Below are 21463 nucleotides of genomic sequence, written 5' to 3'. Positions count from 1 at the left end.
TAATGAGTCTGTAAAAACCTGCCTAATTTTTAGAAATTCCTGCACAATATTCTATTGTATGTCTATAGTATAATATAAACAAACTCCTAATAATTGACATTAAGGTTGTTCCAGTTTTTTTTATATCTTTACTTTGTTGAATATGTTTATTTATCTTTGTGTATTTGTATAAACACATATGGCATAATTATTAGCCTTGCAATTACTGGATTAAAGTGTGCATATTTTAAATTGCCCTTCCAAAAATTGTTATGATCTATATTCCTCTCACAAAAGTGTATGAGAATGCCTGTTTTCCTTCATTCTTGCCAGTTAGCAATATTAGCACACTTTTTAGTTTTTGCCAATGTGATCATGAAAAAAAGAACATTTTATTTCCTTAATTGTAAATAGATTTAAACATCTTTTTAAACTTTGAACAATCTCATCATATCTGTAACTTGTTCTTGCTATTCTTCACTTGGTATATAGATATATTTTTTCTTCTTTCGTTTTTCTCTGAACCTGAAAGCATTCTTTAAAGCACATGTCAAAATTTGTTTTCTCCATTATTGGATTTCCCAAAAACCTCAGCCTAGGATGATTTCTCCTTCCCAGTAGGCTTACTGCTTTATTTTCCATTTATCACAGTTTTATACTAATCCTAATACGTATGATTTTTTTTCTTCTTCTAGGATTTCCAAATTTACAGGATGGCTGGACATTAATGGAAAGAGAAGCATAAACTTACCTTCTTTCACTATGGATGCAGGTTTGGCAGATGGAGAACCCGATCAAACTTCGGTAAGTGGTTCAAATACAGTGTAATAAGGAACTATCATCTACAGCTGTGAAGTGTTTGATTTTATTCAAATACTTCATTCATTTTATTCAAAAAATGTATTTAAAACAAACTTTAAAAAAGACATTAAAAATAATTATTTATCGCCTCTCCTGATATGAAAAAAACAGATAAATTTAACACTTGTTGAAACAGAACCCAGTCAGTTTTCTGATAGTTCCTTCCTGTCTTCCCCCTCTGCTTACTTGTATTAACTTGATCCCAACCCTTGGGGTAGTAAATTCTTTGGGAATGCAGAAGCCAACTTTTCTATGTTTCATATTGCTATGGAATTATATTGAGTTGTTTGTAAATTTTAACTTCGTAAAAGTCTTCTTCATTTAGACTGAAATGTAGGAGTAGTCTAACGACTGATAGCAAAATGCAATTTTGTTTGCTTGTGTTAACTTATTCCAGCCTTTTCTGAATTTCTGGCTCAAGCTTGTTTAAGTTTCTTAAAGGGTCAAAAAAAGTTAAACTTTAAAATAACTTGTTAATAGAAAACAAAATGGGCATAGAAGTAATTTGGCTTAAGAAGGTTATTGTCACAACGATTATAAAAGGAAAACTGATGGTAGGTTATTTTATTTTCACTATGATTTCAGCAAAAAATTAAAATTAAAGCTTTGTCTTAGAACATGTTTACTTTGCCTTAAATATCTTATTTAAAGTTAATAGATTTTCTTAACTCTTTTACCTGAAATAGTTTTAATTTCTTATTGATAATAAAGAAAATGCCTGTGATAACAACAATTGCTATTCTCTAAGTGTATACTTTGTCAGACTGTCCTCACAACAGCCACTAAAGGTAGATATTTGTTTATTCTCACTTTTATAGAAAGAGAGAAGGGCTCTGAACTGGAGGTTAATTATCTTCTCTAAGACTTCACAGCTTAAGGGGTGTCTCAGTACTTTGCCACTAATGTGTTGACTCTGTGCCTGTCTTTCTGAATAGAATTGCTTAAAATTTGCTGTTACCTTTTAAACTTGTACCCTAAATAGTAAATTTAAGACTTTGTGAGAGAGAGAGAGAGAGAGAGAGAGAGAGATCGCAAGCAGGAGTAGGGAGGAGCAAAGGGAGCCAGAGAAGCAGACTCCCCGCTGAGCAGGGGCCCACCCCCACCCCCCATCCCAATGCAGGCTTGATCCCCGACTCCAGGATCATGACCTTGAGCCAAGGCAGACACTTAACCGACTGAGCTACCCAGGCACCCCAATGGTATTAAATTCTATACCAGAATACCTGTGCTATATTAATAACGTTTTATTCCCTTTTTTATTCCAAATCCTGTTGATATAGAGATTGGAACAAGATATTTAAAAAGCAGTGAGAACAGTTTTCTTTTTCTTGTTCATTAATTTTCTTTTGTGAAATATTGTAACATATTTTAGAGAGAATAATACCAGTAATTCCAGTTGAACTACTGAAATATTCTATATTTGAAACTAATCTTGAGATCTACTTTTGAGTTACTTATTTATAAAATATCACCTTTGAACTGCACAGTCTAAGCTAGTTACTATTTAGGTCTAGAAGTGGGTAAGAACATGGGCTTTGTAGACCTTCAGCTACATGTTACAGTCTAAGCTCTGTTGCTTGGTTGTATGATCTGGGTAATTAATTAAATTCTCCAGGTTTTCAGTTTCCTCATCTATTATATAAAGATAATAGTAGTATCTATCTTCCACAATTGTTTTGAGTTTTGAGATCATATATCTGTAAAGTACCTATTACAAAGCCACAGACTTTATAAATAGCCAATAAATAAAAGCTGGTATTCTTATTGTTGATATAACTAGCTGTATTAAGTCTTCTCTCCAAAAAAAATAATTAGAAGGCAGGAGACGTAATAAAATACATTGAAAAAAGCTGTAGGCTACTCAGTAATGTGGGTGTTATACTTTCCCAGAATCTCAGTTTTTCTTCGTAGAATATTGAGGCATTCTGCTTCGATAAAAAAATATATGGGTAAGATTATTCATTCTACTTGATAGAGACAGTATGATCTAGAGAAACCAGAAATTTCTTTGAAAATATGAAGCGGTATGTCAGTATGAGTTGGTAGTGTTTTAAAAAATAATAAAATGCACTAGTTTTTAAAATATTATTAAACTTTTTTTTGAATGTAGCCTTGGGGTACAAATTACTGTGCTTGGTGAAAGGGATGCCAAGAGGTAATACAAAATAGTCTGTCTGAATTAGGTTTATTTTGGAGAAACTAGCTAGATGGATAGCTAAGGCAGTAACAGATTTACTGAGTGTTTTTTTTTTTTTTAAGATTTTATTTATTTATTCATGAGAGACAGACAGAGATAGAGAGAGAGAGAGAGAGAGAGAGAGAGAAAGCTCTATGTATGGAGCCTGACATGGAACTCGATCCCGAGTCTCCAGGATCAGGCCCTGAGCTGAAGGCAGGTGCTAAACCGCTGAGCCACCCGGGCTGCCTGATTTACTGAGAGTTAAATGATGGACATAAACAAGGCATAGTTTACAAGCTGTGAAAAGTGGGTGGTTGTTATACACTGGGGGTAGTTAGAAAAGTTTTCTTAAAGAGAATGTAAACTTTGACTAGCACAGGTAAATGGTGAACATAGGATTGAAAATGAGCAAGGAGAGCATTCCAGGAAGGGAGAATAAAAAGAGGCAAAGCTAAATGGGAGAATTAATTGCTTATGGGGTTTTTTTTCTAAGGGACAAATGAATTAGAAAGATTAAGGTATATTGCAAAGTAGTGTTATTTACAGGAATAATAATTTATGAGTCAGAGAGAGACCAAAATTGTAGAAAGTTTTGAGTACCAGACCCAGGATTTTAAACTTGATTGTGTAAGTCATGGTATGTCATTGAGTATTTTATGTAGATAGATGAATCTGGAAGCAAGATATAAAATGATTAGGAAGAGTAAAAGATATTAAGAGAGTATTATAGTGGTCTGGATGTAAGGTTGTGAAAGCTTGGACTCAGTATGACTATTAGTGTCCATTGATTTAATATTCTTCTGGAACGCCTGGGTGGCTCAGTGGTTGAGAGACTGCTTTTGGCTCAGGGTGTGATCCCGCAGTCCCAGGATCGAGTCCTTCTTTGGGCTCTCTGCATGGAGCTTGCTTCTCCCTCTTCCTGTGTCTCTGCCTCTCTCTCTCTCTCTCTGTCTCTCATGAATAAATAAATAAATTCTTTAAAAAAAATAATATTCTTTTTCCATAGAGGATTACTTTTTCTATTCTTCTTTTAAGTAGGCTCCACACCCAATGTGGAGCCCAACCTGGGGCTTGAAGTCATGACCCTGAGATCAAGACCTAAGCTGAAATCAAAAGTCAGACATTTAACTTGACAAAGCCACCCACACAACCCTACTTTCTCGATTTTTAAAAAATTCTTTGACTCATTCGTCATTCTACTGTATAGTTCAATTTTTGTGGTAGTTTTGTCTTAAGCAGTAAATACTGAAAAATATGGATTGAATCTCTGTACCTGGAACTAATCTATTTTAGGACACAAATATATATTTAATATGTGTCTTTTGATATTTTGTAAAAGTCCAGAACTTAGATTTAGAAATTAACCACTAAGAAAAGCTTGAGTTAAATTTTTATTAATAGATTGAGGTAGACTATATGAAATATTTTTTTAGATTAAAAAAGTTGAATGTTTTTTACCTTAAGGAAAGTCATTATATCTTTTGAATATCTTATATATTATTTCTGTTGCCAGAAGAAACTTTCTTTATAAGTCTATTACAGGTAAAAATCTTTTGTTGTATTAAAAATGTTTTATATAAATGACTTTTCAGAAAAGAATACAGTTTTTAAAATAAGTATGAATCTTCTCACTTGAGGTAATCTTTCTTAAGATTCTAATGTAAATTGGGTACTTCGAATCAAGGATTTCTGAAATGGAAGGAATGCAAAGATGATTTAGTTCAGTAATTCTTAGAATGTAATAAATGAATATCTTCCTAATGGGCCTAGAGATTATCCAACTTCCCGAAACCTTTCTTTTTACACACTTAAACTAGATGAGTTTTTCAGGATTACTGTGCTTTGGTATTCATAAAGTAAAGTTGGTATGTTATTAGACTTTACTGAGAGCTTTAAATCCTAATCTAAGAACTGTGACTACTATATATAATATTTGGCAACATTGTATAGCTTGTATATTTGGGCATGCAAGTTAATGGAATTGCCCCAGTGTTTGGTAGCATCAAGTATTATTTTGAGTGGATCAGAGTTTTAAATGTTGGAATTCTTCTTCCTTTTATAAATATTATTAGCTTAACTTCGTTGTTATGGATTTGATTAGTTTTGTGTTCTTAGTGATAATTTTGTTAGCAACAGTATTTTAGTATACAAATTTCCTAATAATTGGTCTTTGAGACATGTATGCGTTCAAGTCTAATTATAAATTATCCATATGCTAACTTCTTATCATTCCAAAATATTCTTGTATAATGGCACTTTTTTGTTCTTATTAGATACTCCCTCCATGGAAAGCAGGAATGGATGGAGAAGGACTGTGAAGTCTCTTGTCTAATCTATAATAAATGGACCTCAGAGTTTGAGGGTCACCAAATTTGGCACATTCTCTTATCTAATATTTGTCCTTTAAGACCAGCTTGTTATGTGTTTTGCAAATGTTTAAATACTTGAGAGAGGCTGTTCTCTTTTCTTTCCCTTTAACAAAGGGGGAAGAAGGAAATTGAAGCCTTTTGAAAATGTCCAAGTCCTTTGACTACTTTTCATCCTTCACTTTTGTAGGAAACTTAGAGATCATTTATTTAGTCTAATGATTTACCTAATGTAAGAATTCTATCTATAGTATCCCCCAGCAGCTCATCATCCAGACTCTGAATTGAACATATGATAGATAACATAGAGTGTCAAAGACCGCTTAAATCATTATGTTTGAACTTGAAAAGGCTTCTCTGTTAAATTTCACTGTTGTCATTAGACTAGTTTCCTATTGCCGCTGTAACAAGTTAACAGAAATTTGGTAGCTTAAACCACAAATTTATTATCTTATAGTTCTGGATATAAGAAATCTAAAAGCAAGATGATGTGTTCCTTCTGGAGCCTCTGAGAGGAGAACTTATTTCCTTATCAGTGTTTAAAAGTTGCATTCATGCATTAGCTTATGTCCTTTTACTCCTCCCATCACCTCTTTTCTGGTCACAACTTCCACTGCTCATTTTGATCTTCTTGCCTCCCTCTTTTAAAGACACTGGGGATTATGTTGGGCCCTCTCATGTGCTTCAGGATAACTGCCCTATCTCAAGGTCCTTAACTTAATCACATCTGCAAACTCCCTTTTACCATGCGAGGTAACATTCACAGGACCAGGATGGGAGGCCATTCTTCTGCCTACCGTAGTCATAGTAATAACCCCTGGTGCATCCCAGTCTAGGGGAGTGGGCCCTACAGCTGGGTGATCCAGTATTTGGTCTAGTGGAACATCTTAACCTGCGGAAGTGCCAGTTAGATTGAGGTCCTCAGTTGTGTAAATTCTTAGGTTGCAGAGATCTTCTTACATAAAGTATTAACTAGGAATTTTAGTCACCAATTTGTTACCTACATACTGATTCTGACATATTAAAGTAGCTCTAATAGCTGCTTGGTAACTCTAAGAATTTATATTTTAATCACATTTAAGAATGATGTTATCTTTCTTGAGCTTTTTATTATGGAAAATTTCAAATGTGTTTTTCAAAAGATGGACTAGTGTAGTGAATCATCATGTACCTGTCACTTGCCTTCAGCAATTATCAGTTCAGGTTGGTCTTCTATTATCTGTAGTCCTACCTTCTTATCCCATTTTTTTTTTTTTTGTAGATATTTCAGTCAATATCTCTAAAATATTAAGATTTTTCTTTAAACTTGAACCATAAATACCATTAGTATCCTAAAAATGAGTAATTCTTTTGTCAATGCTTAAACTTCCCTGATTGTCTTATAAATATTAATTTTGTAATCTTTGTTGGCCTTGGTTGATAAGTCATTGAGGTCTTTTTAATCTTTTAAATCTGTCTTGCATCTGTTTTTAATTTTTTCTTTTCAGTTTATTGAAGTGAATAAATAAAGTAGTTTGTCTTGTAGAATTTCTCATCATCTGGATTTTCCCCCATGGTGATTATTTAGTATGTTCCTTAGTCACTTATGTTTCTTGCAAGTTGATCATTAGAGTTAGAGGCTTGCTCAGATTCAGGTTCAATTTTTTTTGACAAGTATACTTCATTGAGGGTGTTGGGTATTATTATTAGGAGGCATATAATATCTGTCTGCCTTCTTGTGATAATAGCAGCCATTGATGATCATAGCCTAGATATGTTAATTTACTAAGGGTTATATAAATTAATATCCTAACTAGCTTACAAAAATGAGGGCTGGAGAGAATAACTGTGACTAGTTGTGAAAGCTTCCTTTTACCAAAACTAACCTGCCTATATTTTGTCTTCTAGACCATTAATCTTTTTGCATTTTACAACTTTACTGAACTTTCTACTAAAGGGAGACATTTTTTAAAAGGATAAAACAATTTTACAAGTATATCTTATATACTTTATCTTCTTTAACTTATGAATATTACAAGTTAATAGTACTTAAATACTTCTCCCTCTGCCTATGTCTCTGGCTGGCTCTCTCTCTCTCTCTCTCTCTCTCTCTCTCTGTGACTATCATAAATAAATAAAAATTTAAAAAAAAATAGTACTTAAATAAATATTTGTAATGTTTGAATTTCCCAAGTGGGAAAATATCACTTAGTTATTTCGTATCGTATGGGTACTTAGATTCTGTCTTATTGTAGCTTCTTTTTTTGACTTGTTAAATGTTCTTATTAGAAACTTGAATAATATAATGTAAAAAATTTGCAGATATATAACAAACTCTAATAAACTCTAAAAGAGATGGAAAAAGAGTTAGTTTTGAAAAAGAAAAATAGCCAGTGATTTACACAGTACATCAGCACAGTACTTCTAAGCCAGAAATATTTTGTATTTCCATTATGCTTGCAGAGCTTTTCCAAGTATGTTTACAGGACTATGTAATTCCTCAAGACCCTTTCAGAGAGTCTGTGAGGTAAAAAAAAAAATTTTTTTAATAGTAATATAATGGTATTTGATGTTATTTGCCCTTTTTCTCATTCTTTCATGAGTGTACAGTGTACTTTTCCAGAGACTGTATGAAATGATGATGTCGGTCTGCTGGCTAATAAGAGTATGTGCTGTGTTTTCAAGTTTTCTTAGCTTAATTTTTTTCCTAAGCAGTGTTTTTTTACTCAAAATTTATTTATTTATTTATTTATTTATTTATTTATTTATTTATTTATTTTTAAAGATTTTCTTTATTTATTCATAGAGATGCAGAGAGAGAGAGAGAGAGGCAGAGACACAGGCAGAGGGAGAAGCAGGCTCCATGCAGAGAGCCCGACGTGGGACTCGATCCAGGGTCTCCAGGATCATGCCCTGGGCTGCAGGCGGCGCTAAACCGCTGCGCCACCGGGGCTGCCCTCAAAATTTATTTTTTAGAATAGTTTTGGCATAGAGAAAAGTTATAGAGTTCCCATGTACTTTGCACTCAATTTTCCTTTACTAACTAATTTATGGTATATTTGATATAATTAATGAATCTAGGTTGATACATTTTTAACTAAAGTCCATACTTGATTCAGATTTCTTTAGTTTTTACATATTGTCCTTTTCTATTCAGAATCCCATATGGAATAGCACATTACATTTAGTAGTCATGTCTCCTTCGGGTCCTTTTGGCTATGATTTCCTTGTTTCTGATGAGCTTGACAATTTTGCGGAGTACTGGTTAGATATTTTGCACAATGTCCCTCAATTGAAATTTGTCTGTTTTTCTCTGATTAGACTGGTCCTTATGGGTTTGGGGAGGAGACCACAAAGGTGAAATGCCATTTTGTCACATCATTGTCAAAGGTATATACTATTAACCTGACTTGTCATTTCCGATGTTGACTTTAACCACCTGGCTGAGATAGTGAATTTCCATTTTTAATTTACAATAGGGCAAATATCAGTAGGTATAATCCACTTTAAATAGCAGCTCTTTGGAGTCTTCAGTAATTTCTGGGATAGTGAAGGGATCTGGAGACCAAAAGTTTGCAAATTCCTCAATGAAGCCATTATCAACTAACATTTTAAGGAAGAATAATTTACAACTTCCTAATATGAAAAGAGGGATCCAGAAAGTGATGGAGATGGAGGCAGGGTAAAAAGAAGAAGTGATAGGGCCTTCCCTTCAGGAATGAGGGAGTGATGATCAAGATAAAACTTTATTACAAAATTGTACCTAGCATTATTATGATCTGTATCTTTCAAGGAGTTTTTGTTTTTATTTTGTTTCTGTTTTCATTTTGACATTTACAGATACTAGTTGAATGCATACTTATTTTGTCTTTGCGAGTTATAATATTTTGTCTGATTCACATCATCTGCAAATAATAGTTTATTTCTTTCCAATCCTTATACAGTTAGGCCTGTGGTTTTGTGTATGTATGTCTGCAGGTGAGAGTTGGTGAAGTGTTAATGGCCTTTTTTATTTTTCTAGAAATTCATCCATTTTGTGTAATTTTCAAAAATTTTTAAGATTTATTATTTTGTTGGTTTGTAGAATCCATCATGTCCTCTTTAGGGCTCTCCTGTTTGGGGGATGTGGCACTTTTGCTTCTCTTTTATCTCTCATGTTTTCCATCTTTTCAGTATCCCCTCTTATTGAATTCCTTCATCACTCTTCCTGCTATTTTATTTGTCTTGCTGTTCAAACCTGCTATATACTTTGTTTAATCATAATATTTTATACCCAGTATTATTGTTTTCATTCATTCATGTGAATGTTTGGTCATACTTCATTTTTTACAGTAGTCTCTCATACCTTTTTGAGCATATTTATTATGGTTATTTTAAGTTTTCAGTGGGTTTGGCTCACTAATTTTCTCTCCAGCTGAGATGCTTCACTTTATTTTATTTCATAGTATTTGGACTCCTTAGGATATTTATTATTATTATTATTATTATTATTATTATTATTTTAATTTTTATTTATTTATGATAGTCACACAGATAGAGAGAGAGGCAGAGACACAGGTAGAGGGAGAAGCAGGCTCCATGCACCGGGAGCCCGACGTGGGACTTGATCCCAGGTCTCCAGGATCGCGCCCTGGGCCAAAGGCAGGCACCAAACTGCTGCGCCACCCAGGGATCCCAGGATATTAATTATTTTTATGAGTTTATGCTTCCTTGTAAATAATATTCTTTTGGGAATATTAATTGCTTTGTCTGATTGATACTGTCCTAAGAATGGAAAGAGCCTGGAGACTCTTTTGGTTTGATAAAGGGAATATATGTCTTAGAGAAGAGAATCTCTTGTTAAAATCATTGCTTCATCATTTTTCATTTGTTCTCCAACCAATATATTCTGTTTCTTAGAGAACTTTTCTGTATATCTTCTCTGGGCATAGCTCACAGCCACAAGCTGCCTCCCTAGTTGTAATCACTTAGTTCATTTGGGGACAAGGGTAGTGAGAGATAGGGGTCAACCTCTTTGCCTGTGCTTATAGTTTTTTGCATACCACAACTGGACACACGTGCAGTCCTAATTCTAATTTATTTATTTATTTTTAAGTAGTGGAGCCCGACATGAGGCTTGAACTCACAAACCTGAGTTCAAGACCTAAGCTGAGATCAAGGTTGGATGTTTAACCTACTGAGCCACCTACAGTTTAAAAATAAAGTGTTTAGAACTGTGTTTAATGTTTTCTAGTTGGTAATAAATCATGTTCTATCCTGGTAGTGAAGACAGGATGGGCAATGATCTGTCCAGTATTACTGAGAAAAAAGGGCACAGAAAGATGACTTACAACTTTCCCTCTTACCCTTACCCCTTTCCTCCATGTGTGGGTGGTACTGTACTGTCTTTCTGATCTAAGGTTGCTTGCTATCCATCCAACTTTAAGGGTGGGTTCAGAGACAGTATTAGTTATTTCACTAGCAAATAACTCAGTTTTCATTTGTATAAGAAATCAGTAACTTTCTTTTTGGCTTTGCATTCTCTATATGTAGAATGACTGAGGTGGTGGCAGAAAGAACAGTAGGACTGTTTAACAGTTCATTCCTATTAAGATATGTGGCAGCTGTGACATGCCCATAGTGTAAAAATCAAAAGTAGAACTCACATAACTCCCAAGTAAATAGATTGCCATTTATTCAATAGAAAGCTATTTGTTTTGCTAAAGTAGACTTGAGGAAAACTGCCTTCAAAATTTTGTTATTTAATATCCATATAAAAGTATAGATTGAAGATTTTTCAAGAACATTTTTACTTGCTGTTTCTCTTAAGCCTTAAGACATGCAGGTGCTTTTATAAGCAGAATACCATTAAAGCCACTGCTCTACGCTTAACTCTATTTAAAAAAAAAAAAAAAGATTTTATTCATTTATTTGAGAGAGAGCATGAGTCTACAACCAGGGGGAAGGGTAGAGGGAGAAGCAGACTCACTTCTGAGCAGGGAGCCCATGTAGGGCTCTTTCCCAGAACCCCAGGATCATGACCTGAGCCAAAGGCAGACTCTTAACCGACTGAGCCACCCAGGCACCCCTCTACATTTAACTCTTAATTAAGATTATGTCCATTAAGAATCTTAAATTTCTTCTTGTTTTTGTAGAAAATAAAGTGAAAGTCCATCAAACCTCAGATTAGAATGTGAAGGATTAGAATTTTAGCATGTTAGAGATGCATGAAGATAAAATTTAATTATAGGTTCAAGAAAATTTCCACTTGTTCGGCTATTTAAGAGAGCAATTAAGGGATTTTTATCCAGACCTCTGATCACCTTAGTAGGTTTTCATTAACTTAAGACTACTTCACAAGTCACCTTATTAAGTTTAATATAGTGAAAACAACAGCAATGGTGCAAAAAAAAAAAAAATGCATGAGAGGGGAAATGAATTTGTGTGTGTGGATACACATAAAGTTTAATTATACTTTTGGTCAAACATCTATTGAGTTTAGAAAATTAACCTACCTTCACAGAGCACATTTATGCACATGGTACCTTGTACTTGGTTTTAGTTCTCACAGGCATTATTGTTTGCTGCTTAGGGTAATTGGTAGAAAGTAAAACTACAAGAAATGAATAGCAACTAACATTTGGTAAATTTCTGTCAAATGCTAGAAGCTATTTCAGGTGCTTTGCATGTAAACTTATGTAATTTTCTAACAAACCTATGAGATAGTATTACAACCCTCATTTACTAGCAGAGAATACAGTTAAGTGTCTCAGGGTCATATAGCTATAAGTGGCAGAACTGGGATACATTTTGGCTCCGTAGGCCAAGCTTTAATTATTTTTCTATACTGCATCTCAACCAAGTTACAATCAGAATATACAGGTTGGAATTTTTTTTTTTAAGATTTTGTTTATTTATTCATGACAGGCAGAGAGATAGATAGGCAGAGACACAGGCAGAGGGAGAAGCAGGCTCCATGTAGGGAACCTGATGTGGGACTCGATCCCGGGTCTCCAGGATCACACCCCATGCCGAAGGCGGTGCTAAACCGCTAAGCCCCTGGGGCTGCCCTGGAATTTTTGTTTTTAAGGTAATGTCAAACCTCTGAATTTTTTCTTATTTTTTTTTTGGAGCCAAGAAACAACCTGTTTAGTGTTGTGATTTGGGAAAGTGATCTTGGCAGAATTATGGAATATTGCAGGGACAACTAGCTGAATATTGTAGAGCTATCTCTGAGGGGTCTTGAAAAAGTCCATTGCTCAGGTTGTAGGTACCCCTGTTCAATTGAATTAGAATGTGAGAGGGTGAGATACAGACATCAGTACTTTTTAAAAGTCTTCTTGATAATTTTAATGCACAGCCAAAGTTGAGAACTATAGAAATAGAGGCAGTTAGCCCAGGGAACAAGTTAGCGTGGAGTTGTGTAATCTAAGTAGAAGAAAATTAACACCCATAGGGTGGTGTTAGCTGATCAGAAAATACGTCCCTTTTGGGTTTTGCTTTTTTTCTCTAGATTTTTAGAATTTGCACTTTCCATTTTTGGGTTACTTTATTAGTATATAGAGAAAAAAAACTCTTATTTTTGCAAACTTACTATATGTTCTGATCTTGGCTCTGTGTCTCATACACTTTCTCATTAATCTCCTCCAATGTACTGGGGGGAAGATATTACTCTGTTTCTGAAGAAACTGAGACTCTGAAGGAATTAGTAATTTTTCTAAGATCACATAGCTAATCAGCGGTCCATGTTAGGATTTAAATACACTCATATTTTGTTATTCTTGTCATTGAATGTAAAGGCTAGTGTTTTTATATTATAAATTGATCTATGTCATACCCAGCCTTTTAAAAATTTTATGTGCATTACCTAATATATGTATACTTTGAAAAGTATGTGATACGTGATCTATTGTATTTAACTCAAACCTTGTTCTCCTTTAACTAATTTTGATTTTTCTATCTCGGGTGAATATTTTGGCATTTAGGCAGTATATAGTTGCTGAGACATGAAGTACAGTTGCTAATTGCAGTTTTATGTGTGGTAGATATAATTATGAGTCATGGAAGTTGATGCTTCCATAATATTATTAGCAGTCTTTCTTGTGGCTTGATACTTAACAACATAATATGCTAATCAGTAATTTGTCAGAAATAGAACTCTAGAAGGAAAGAAATTATTTGTTATACAGTCCTTATGTCTTAATTCAGATCCTAGGCATGATTCAATATAGAATGTGGGCTTATATATCTATGTAAAGAATTGGCTAAAATGAAATTCCAAATAAACTTTTATTTCAGACTGAAAAGCAAAGTTATTTAAGTAGGTCATAAGATTAAGCATCATACACTGAAATATTGATGTATATGAGCTGTCTCCTATAATCAGTTGTCATATCTAACCTGGCATGATTGTGATGTGATTACATGGTTTCTGTTGTGGTTATCAAGTGACTAAGGATGGTTAGGTCAGATATAGAGGAGAATATTGATGAATCCAAAGGCTGAGGTCATGTGGATTTAGTTCTTTTAATGGATAGTTCACTTTTTTCTTATTTCATAACCACATACCTCACCAGCTGTCTCACCAGGTGTATTAACCATAGTTACAGCTGACATAATCGATTTTGAACTTCCCTTGTATATGAAGTCCTTGATGGAGGAAGTTGTTTTCATCATGGCAAGAGACCACCATTACCAGAAGCTCCATTATGAAAAACAGGTGGTGAATCTGTAACAGTGTTATTTATGAAGGACAAAATTATTTAAGAAAAAAGGGAATTCCTAACAAAGGAATTTTGGCATATGATAGTCAGAGACTAATAGTGGAAGAAAATATGAATACACTTTACATTCATTCTAGAGAATGTCAGAATACGGGGGCTGTTGCTATTTTCTGGGAATACTATGGAAGTCTTCTGGTGAAGTTACTTTATTTTTTTTAGACTAGGGGGTGGGGCAGAGGGAGAGAAAGAATCTTAAGCAGGCTCCACACCCAGTGTGGAGCCCACTGTGGAGCCCACATAGGGCTCCATCTCAGGACCCTGAAATGATCTGAGCCGAAATCAAGAGTCAGACACTTAACTGACTGAGCCTCCCAAGCGCCCCTGTTGAAGGTACTTTTGAACAGAATCCTAAAGGATAAGAGCCAGTGTGGAGCTTGCAGCTCTGTTAGTCGTCTATAATGGTTAGGCTGTACGTGTTGAGGTTGGGGGGAAGGTGAGTTGGGGTTGAGTTTTTCACTTCCTCAGAAAGGAACATGATGGTGCAGTGCAAGGGCACTGTCCGTGGAACTGTTCCACATGGAACTCTGTGGGCAATCCCCTACAGTTCTGCCTGAGAAGAGATGAATGCAGTGACAACACATGTAGTATCCCTCTGTGATACCTGGTGTGGGAGGCCAGGAAATCCCTCACCAAAGATGTGATTTTTTATCTGAGATAAGAAGGAGTGCAGCAGGAGGATGATTAGGAGACCTTTAAGAAGCTGGAGCTCAGAAGAGTTAAGGTGGACAACTAATTTGAGGAGTTGTTAGTGAATAGAGCCCGTTTAAAAGTTAAGTCAACGGAATCATCTGGGGAAAACATGTGGAATGGATACAAAAGATATTCTAGGATGCAACCTGGGGGGCAGAGGCAGAAGGGGAAGAGGGGAGCCAAGCAAGGAGAAGGGAATAAGGGAGAGAAAATAGCTTGGAAATTGGGGAAGGAGAAAGAGTTTTGAGAAAAGGAGTGATCAGTGGTGGCAAATCCTAAAGAGTGGTCGGTTAGGTTGAGCTGGGGAGAGGTAAGTTTGGCTAGACTTGAAATGTTTTATAGTGTAGGCACTTACGGGTAATTTACATTTAAATTAAATAAATCCAACTCCTCAGGTTTCACTAGCCACATTTCAATAATTTAACAGCTATGCGTAGCTAGTAGCTGCTGTATTGGATAGTATAGATATACACCATTTCCATCATCACAGGGAGTTCTATTTGATAGCACTGTACTAGACCATTGTAAAATTAGGGAAAAGTTAAATAAAAATTCATTTTTTTACTTATTTGTGATAGCAATAGAGAAAATACTATGAGATGACTAATTATGTATTACCAGAGAACTGATGTTAGGAAATCAGAGTTTTAGCTTGAACTGTGGTAGCAGAATTGGCAATTTGACTTGAGCCTTCAAGGTCAGGGAACTTTCAAGCTACTGAACAGGGAAGCAAAAACAAAGGGAAAAAATTGCAGCTCACTCTGAGCATAATCAATTTTACTAGACAGAGAATTAAGGTAAGTGGAATTTTAGAGTTGCAAAGCTATCTTATGGGGCATCAGAACACCTCTGTGGCATGAATGCTGTAGACAGTCAATGCTGTAGACTATTTATTTATTTTTATTTTTTATTTTATTTTTATGATAGGCACACAGTGAGAGAGAGAGAGAGAGGCAGAGACACAGGCAGAGGGAGAAGCAGGCTCCATGCACCGGGAGCCCGATGTGGGATTCCATCCCAGGTCTCCAGGATCGCGCCCTGGGCCAAAGGCAGGCGCTAAACCGCTGCGCCACCCAGGGATCCCTGCTGTAGACAATTTAAATGTTAGGATTTGGGGCTTATTTTCTAAAGAATGGGTACTATCAAATGTTTTTAAGTGGAGGAGTAAAATGGTGAATGTGATAGTTTATGGAATTAACTTGATAAATTAAGATGTTGGTTTTTTTCTTAGTCTTTGTCATTTGTTGCACTACTAAGTAATTATGCCGTATGTCTACATACTGCTTTTTAAAACGCCTATAAAGTACACTCACGTAAATCATTATTAAGCCTCAAAATTATTCTGGAAAATTGTAACATTTATACTTATGTATTCAGAAGAAAATCTCAGAGTTCAGTAATATGCTAATGATGGGGCCAGCTTGAAGAATTGAGTAATATTGGGTAGATTGGAGATAACTTACCTTAATGTCACATAAATTACTATACAGTACATATAGTCTCCAATCTTGTTGGCAGTAGGGACCATGTCTTTATGTTTTTGAATTCCAGTACCTAGCGTAGTAAATGAATGAATGAGATGCGACTGACTTAGTGCAGGGACATCTATTGAAAGGGAGATGAGAAATGAGGTGATGTGAATCTGGCCTAGGTAATAGTATTAATGGGAATTGAAAGAAAGGTCCAGATATGAGTAGACATTGTCTAGGTAAAAATCATCTAAACTTAATGACTTCTTGAGATGTTGGGGGTGGGGGAAGAGTCTCAGATGACTCGAGGGTTTAGGTCTCAGTGAAAATAAGATGCTACCGTTTAAAAACTCCAGCAAATTGGCATGGAAACTGGTTACTGAGGAAAACTACAGAGTGCTGTTTTTGACTTAAAGATGCTTTTCTAAAACCAGCTTAGAGCCAGCCCTTCCTTTGTTTATAGACTTTTAGAACCAGAAGTTAATTTGCCGTAATGTCTGAACCATGCAAGTGGCAATGTTTTGGGGTGAAGTTTTAGAGATAGGGTGGATCTAAAGGAGAAGCTTGGAAGTCATCTGAATAAAGTTCATAGATAAGATTTGAGCATGAGCACAGTCTGCAGGGAAGGAGCAGGTAGAGAAAAACAAGTAGTTGAGGGCTGAACATTGCTTGTGGCCACTCACTTAATAGAAGAGAAGACAAAGTGGAGCCAGGAAAACAGGAGAAGGGAAGCCAGAGGAGTCGAGTACTTTAGAAACAGAGGAGAAAGTTTACGTAGGGAAATGGCTGATAGAATTAAATACATGCAGGGAGGATAAGAACTGTGAAGAAGCCTCAGACTATGCCCGAGACAACTTCACAGACTGGCAGATTGATGGGAACTTCTCCTCAGAGGTTTTTGTGTTGTTGTTGTTTTAAAGAATTGAGTTTCCAGTGTAAACATATTATTGCCTTTTTTTTTTTTTTGCTACTTCTTAAAAGATTAATGCACCACTTAATTCATTTGATACACTGTGGTGCTCTCTAAATTCAGATTCAAGTGTTTGACATTAAATCACTCCTGAGAAAATTTATTTTTTTTTTAGATCTTGCCATATTCAGAAGTTGCTGAAGTTCAAGAGACAGTGAGTAATATATAGTGCTATGTTTGAAATGTTAACATTTTTGTATTTTTTCAGGATTTTGAGTTGGATTCCTAAAATATATTTTGACTCTATTTTATCATAGATGGTTATGTCATTATACTAAGTAACATAGATTGAAAAGATCACTTTAAAAATTTACATTTTTTCCAAAATGTAAATAGATTTTTTTTTTTTTACTGTAAAAATCATGCATACCAGTGGGGGCATATTAAACAATACAGAAGAATGTAATAAATAAAATTCTACCTTCTAGAGGCAACCACTTTTAATAGTCTGGTGGCCTCTTTACTAAGTTTATTCATGTGTATTTGTCTTACATATGAAATTTTATAAAAGTAGAGTCATACAAACTTTTATAACCTATTTTTAAAAGTCAATGTATAATGAACAATGAATAAAAAATCTTTAATGGCTACATAGTATTTAATTATATGAATATTATTTAATAGTAGATTATTATTTTAGATTACTGTAAATGATGTGATAAATATCTGTGGATGCCTCTTTTAATATTTTGGATGATCACCTTAGTATACATTCCTAGAAGTACATTTGCTGGATCAAAAGTCTGATTAGGTTATTTTAAAATAACTGCCTGGCAGGCCAGTTAATATTCTCTATCCAACAGTGATAAGCTCTAGTTCCTAGAAAAATATTTCCGTAAAATATCTCCTGTAAAACTCAGGGATAAAATGTACACAATGTGTGTTTTGCAGTTGATGCAGGAATATGAAAAGTTCAGTTGAGTATAGAGAGAGGACTCCTGTAGAAAGAACAAACAAATCTCAACTATGTTTTAGATCTTTTCACTAAAGACTACTACTCTGAGGGCCAAAGATAACACTAAAGAGAGTGCTCCTGGGATGTTTTATATAATCTTCCTTCCAAATTGTGGCTTCTGAGAGCCAGCTGCAGAAGGATTGATTCTATGAGTACAACTTGATCAACTTTTGTGGGGGGAAGAGGTGCAACTTGCTTGAAACTTTATTTTCAAATTGTATCAATGCTTAATAAGCTTTTTGTACTTTGGCTTAAGCTCAAAAGATGACTTAAATCAATATGTATGTAAAAGGGAGGTGCTGTGCTTAAGGCAATGGAATCAAGCTATAACTCTTATGAGATGGTTTCTGTGTTATAAGGTGGCCATCTGTCCTGAGTTGCTTGGGCCTAAGGGGTTTCCCAGGATATAGGGTGTGATTATGAATTTCTACCTATTCCTTTATACTTCTGAAAGATGGCAAGTTTTATGCTAATTTTAGATAGCACGGCAAATATTTAGAAGTACATTAAGTAAAGTCCCATTTTTGCATAATGCTCTTTTCCTGAGATTTGTAGACTAAAATCAGTAAAGATTTAAGCTATACTTCCTGCTTTTAGTTAAAGTAGTTGATAGTATACTAATTAATAACAAATAGAAAAACTCTAGGTGTGTTACTATTATTTTACCATTTTCAGCCCATACTTTCTGCCAAAATAGAGAATCTGTTTATACGATAAAGAAATTGTTGAAATGACGTTGTGGACGTCGTTGAAGGGATAATGATAAATATGATGTTATTCAATTAGAGGTAATGTTTGCATCATATCCTTAATGGTCTTCTTTGAATAAGCTGAGGAAAATTTCCTGGATTCTTTGAGTTTCTACTAGTATTTTGGTTCTCTAACAAAAGCCAAAAAGAGTTGACTAGCTTTTTATTTTTTTAAATATCTAAGATACTTGTGTAGATATTTCACATCAATAATTAATAATAATAATACTAAATAATAAGTAATAGTATTAATAATAATAATAATAATACTTAATAATAAGTAGGCCCAGGTCCTAAAAGCAATAAACGTAAGTAGTGTAGTGTATGCGATCTAACAGGCACACAAGACTTCAGTGATATAAGTTACTTAGTAAAATTAATATGTAATCTTCAGTTATCCCTGTCCCATTCCCCATTGGCATCACTTACAGGCAGCTCTGGGAGGATCATTTCACTTGGATCCCAGTTTAATGCCTTTGTATCCACAATTTTCTGGGGAAGGTTTCTGAAATCTTACTTCTTGTTATATTTCCACTTTCACTGGAGTGTTTCAGCTTAATTCTTAGTTCTGCTGTTCCATTATAATGTCTGTTTTCTGGTGCCTGTTCTTTTATTCTGTTGCATTTTTTGGTCTCTTGTGATTAGCTGTTCAGGTTCATATACCCTAACTCTCACACATATCATAATTTATACTGTTTCTTACAAACCTGAACCTTTCTCTGTACAAGTTTATAGATCCAGTTGCCTACTTGACATTTTGACTTGGATGTCTAGTAGATATTTCAAATCTAACCTGTCTCAAACTTAACACTTCTATTTTTCTTTCAATAAATTAACCTCCTCAATATCCTTTCCATCTCAGACAATGACCGTTCCATGTTCAGACCCCAACACTTAACATCATTTTGATTTTTCTTTAAAATAAATAAACTTCATATTTCGTCTGTTTGGAAATCCTGCTGGTGCTACCTTCAAAATATATTCAGAACTCAACTATTTCCTCTCCCCCTCACCTCTTACCTTGGTCCAAGTCTCCTTCATTTCTCCCCCTACGTTATTACAGTAACTTCTGACTGGTTATACTCCTGTCCCTCTAGTCCATTCTCCACACAGCATCCAGAATAATCCTGTTAAAACGTTTTCAGATTATGTCACTCCTTTTCTCAGAAATCCAGTGGCACCCCATCTCATTCAGAATAAAGCCAAAATCCTGACAAGGTCCTACACATTCTGGCACCCATTTATTTATTTCTTTGACTTCATTTCCTACTACTTTACTATTTGTGTTGTATTCCAGCCTCTCTGGACTTTTTACTGTCCTCCAAGCCCTCCAGACTTGCTTCCATCCCAATCCACCACTCTATACATGTTCCTCCCTTTGCCTAGAATATTCTTCCCCTTTATGTCCTTATAATAAATTCCCTCATTTTACTCAGTCAGTTCTGTAGTGAAGCCTTCTTAGGTCACCCTATCTTAAATTATAACTCCCTCTTCCTTAACATTTTATAAAACCTCGTTCTCTGCTGATTTTTTCCTTAGTAACTATACTATATAATATGCAACAAATTTTTACTTGTTTAGTATGTTATTTTTCATTTCTCCCACTGGAACATAATACCACAAAGGACAAAATTGTTATCTTTTTTTGTTCACTCCTATATCCCTTGGTGCCTAAAATGATACCTGTCTATATAATAGGTATTCATAAATATTTGGTTGGATGGATGAATGATAGGAATAGACAGTGTTTGTTTTGATTCTTTATTATCTCAATATGAAAAAATTAGTCTAATAGAATCAGATTTATATGATAAATATACTTAAGATAATGTTGAAGCATAATTTGAAACAAATATCAGAAGTTACTGTATATGGTAGAGATTGTTTTCTGGGAGCAAACAGGCAAGAAGTACAGCTGCAAAGAAGTTGACATAATGCTGTTAATTAACAAAATTTGAGAATTATGTACAATGAAAGTGAACTTAATTATTTACTCTAAATAGAAGATCAACTAGAAAGCCTTCATAAATGACTGGCCTTGTGAAATTAAATAGTCCCAACTATGCATATATGGTTAGAACCATTGCTCTCCTTCAAGAAATTCAGATTTTCTGGTAGATCTAGGAAAATTAGTAATTATTCATATCAATACAGAAAGATTTTTAGAGAATGTCTGTCGAATATTTGTCAAGTTGACCATGGTTGACTCTGTCATTTTCCTAACTTCTTTTCTGTTTTCCAGTATCATACTAGTTATTTATTGGTATATAACAAATCATCTGAAAATTAAGTGGTATAAAACAGCAAGCATTTATTATTTTATAATTTCTCTGGGTCAAGAATTCAAGAACAGTTTACTAGGTGTCCCTGGTTCAAAAATCTCTCATGTGGTTGTATTCAAGCCACTTGGGGGCAGGGGGGTTTGCTGCAGTCTCATCCAAAAGCTTGACTGGGTAGATGGGAGGGCAAGGAGACCCAAGGCAGGAGATATGTTTACCCAACAA

The 21463-nt window shown here is 34.8% G+C and overlaps 1 protein-coding gene across 8 annotated transcripts in view; it reads left to right on the top strand.

Annotated features, from left to right (window-relative positions):
• OSBPL8 (oxysterol binding protein like 8) overlaps positions 1–21463 on the top strand; it is a 147777-nt gene that overhangs the window by 40763 nt on the left and 85551 nt on the right. For 2 of the 8 annotated variants that reach the window (XM_077845564.1, XM_077845563.1), the window contains exons 2-3: positions 675–783; positions 17371–17409. In XM_077845564.1, coding sequence (XP_077701690.1) covers positions 742–783; positions 17371–17409 — 81 coding nt within the window. In that variant the 5' untranslated portion in view covers positions 675–741. Of the gene's footprint in view, positions 1–674; positions 784–17370; positions 17410–21463 lie in introns of those variants that run through there. The other 6 variants (XM_077845570.1, XM_077845568.1, XM_077845565.1 and 3 more) reach the window with 4 other exon arrangements.

This window comes from Canis aureus, chromosome 13 (assembly GCF_053574225.1).
Source record: "Canis aureus isolate CA01 chromosome 13, VMU_Caureus_v.1.0, whole genome shotgun sequence".
Taxonomy (NCBI): Eukaryota; Metazoa; Chordata; class Mammalia; order Carnivora; family Canidae; genus Canis; species Canis aureus.
This window is presented reverse-complemented; position numbering and strand designations above follow the sequence as displayed.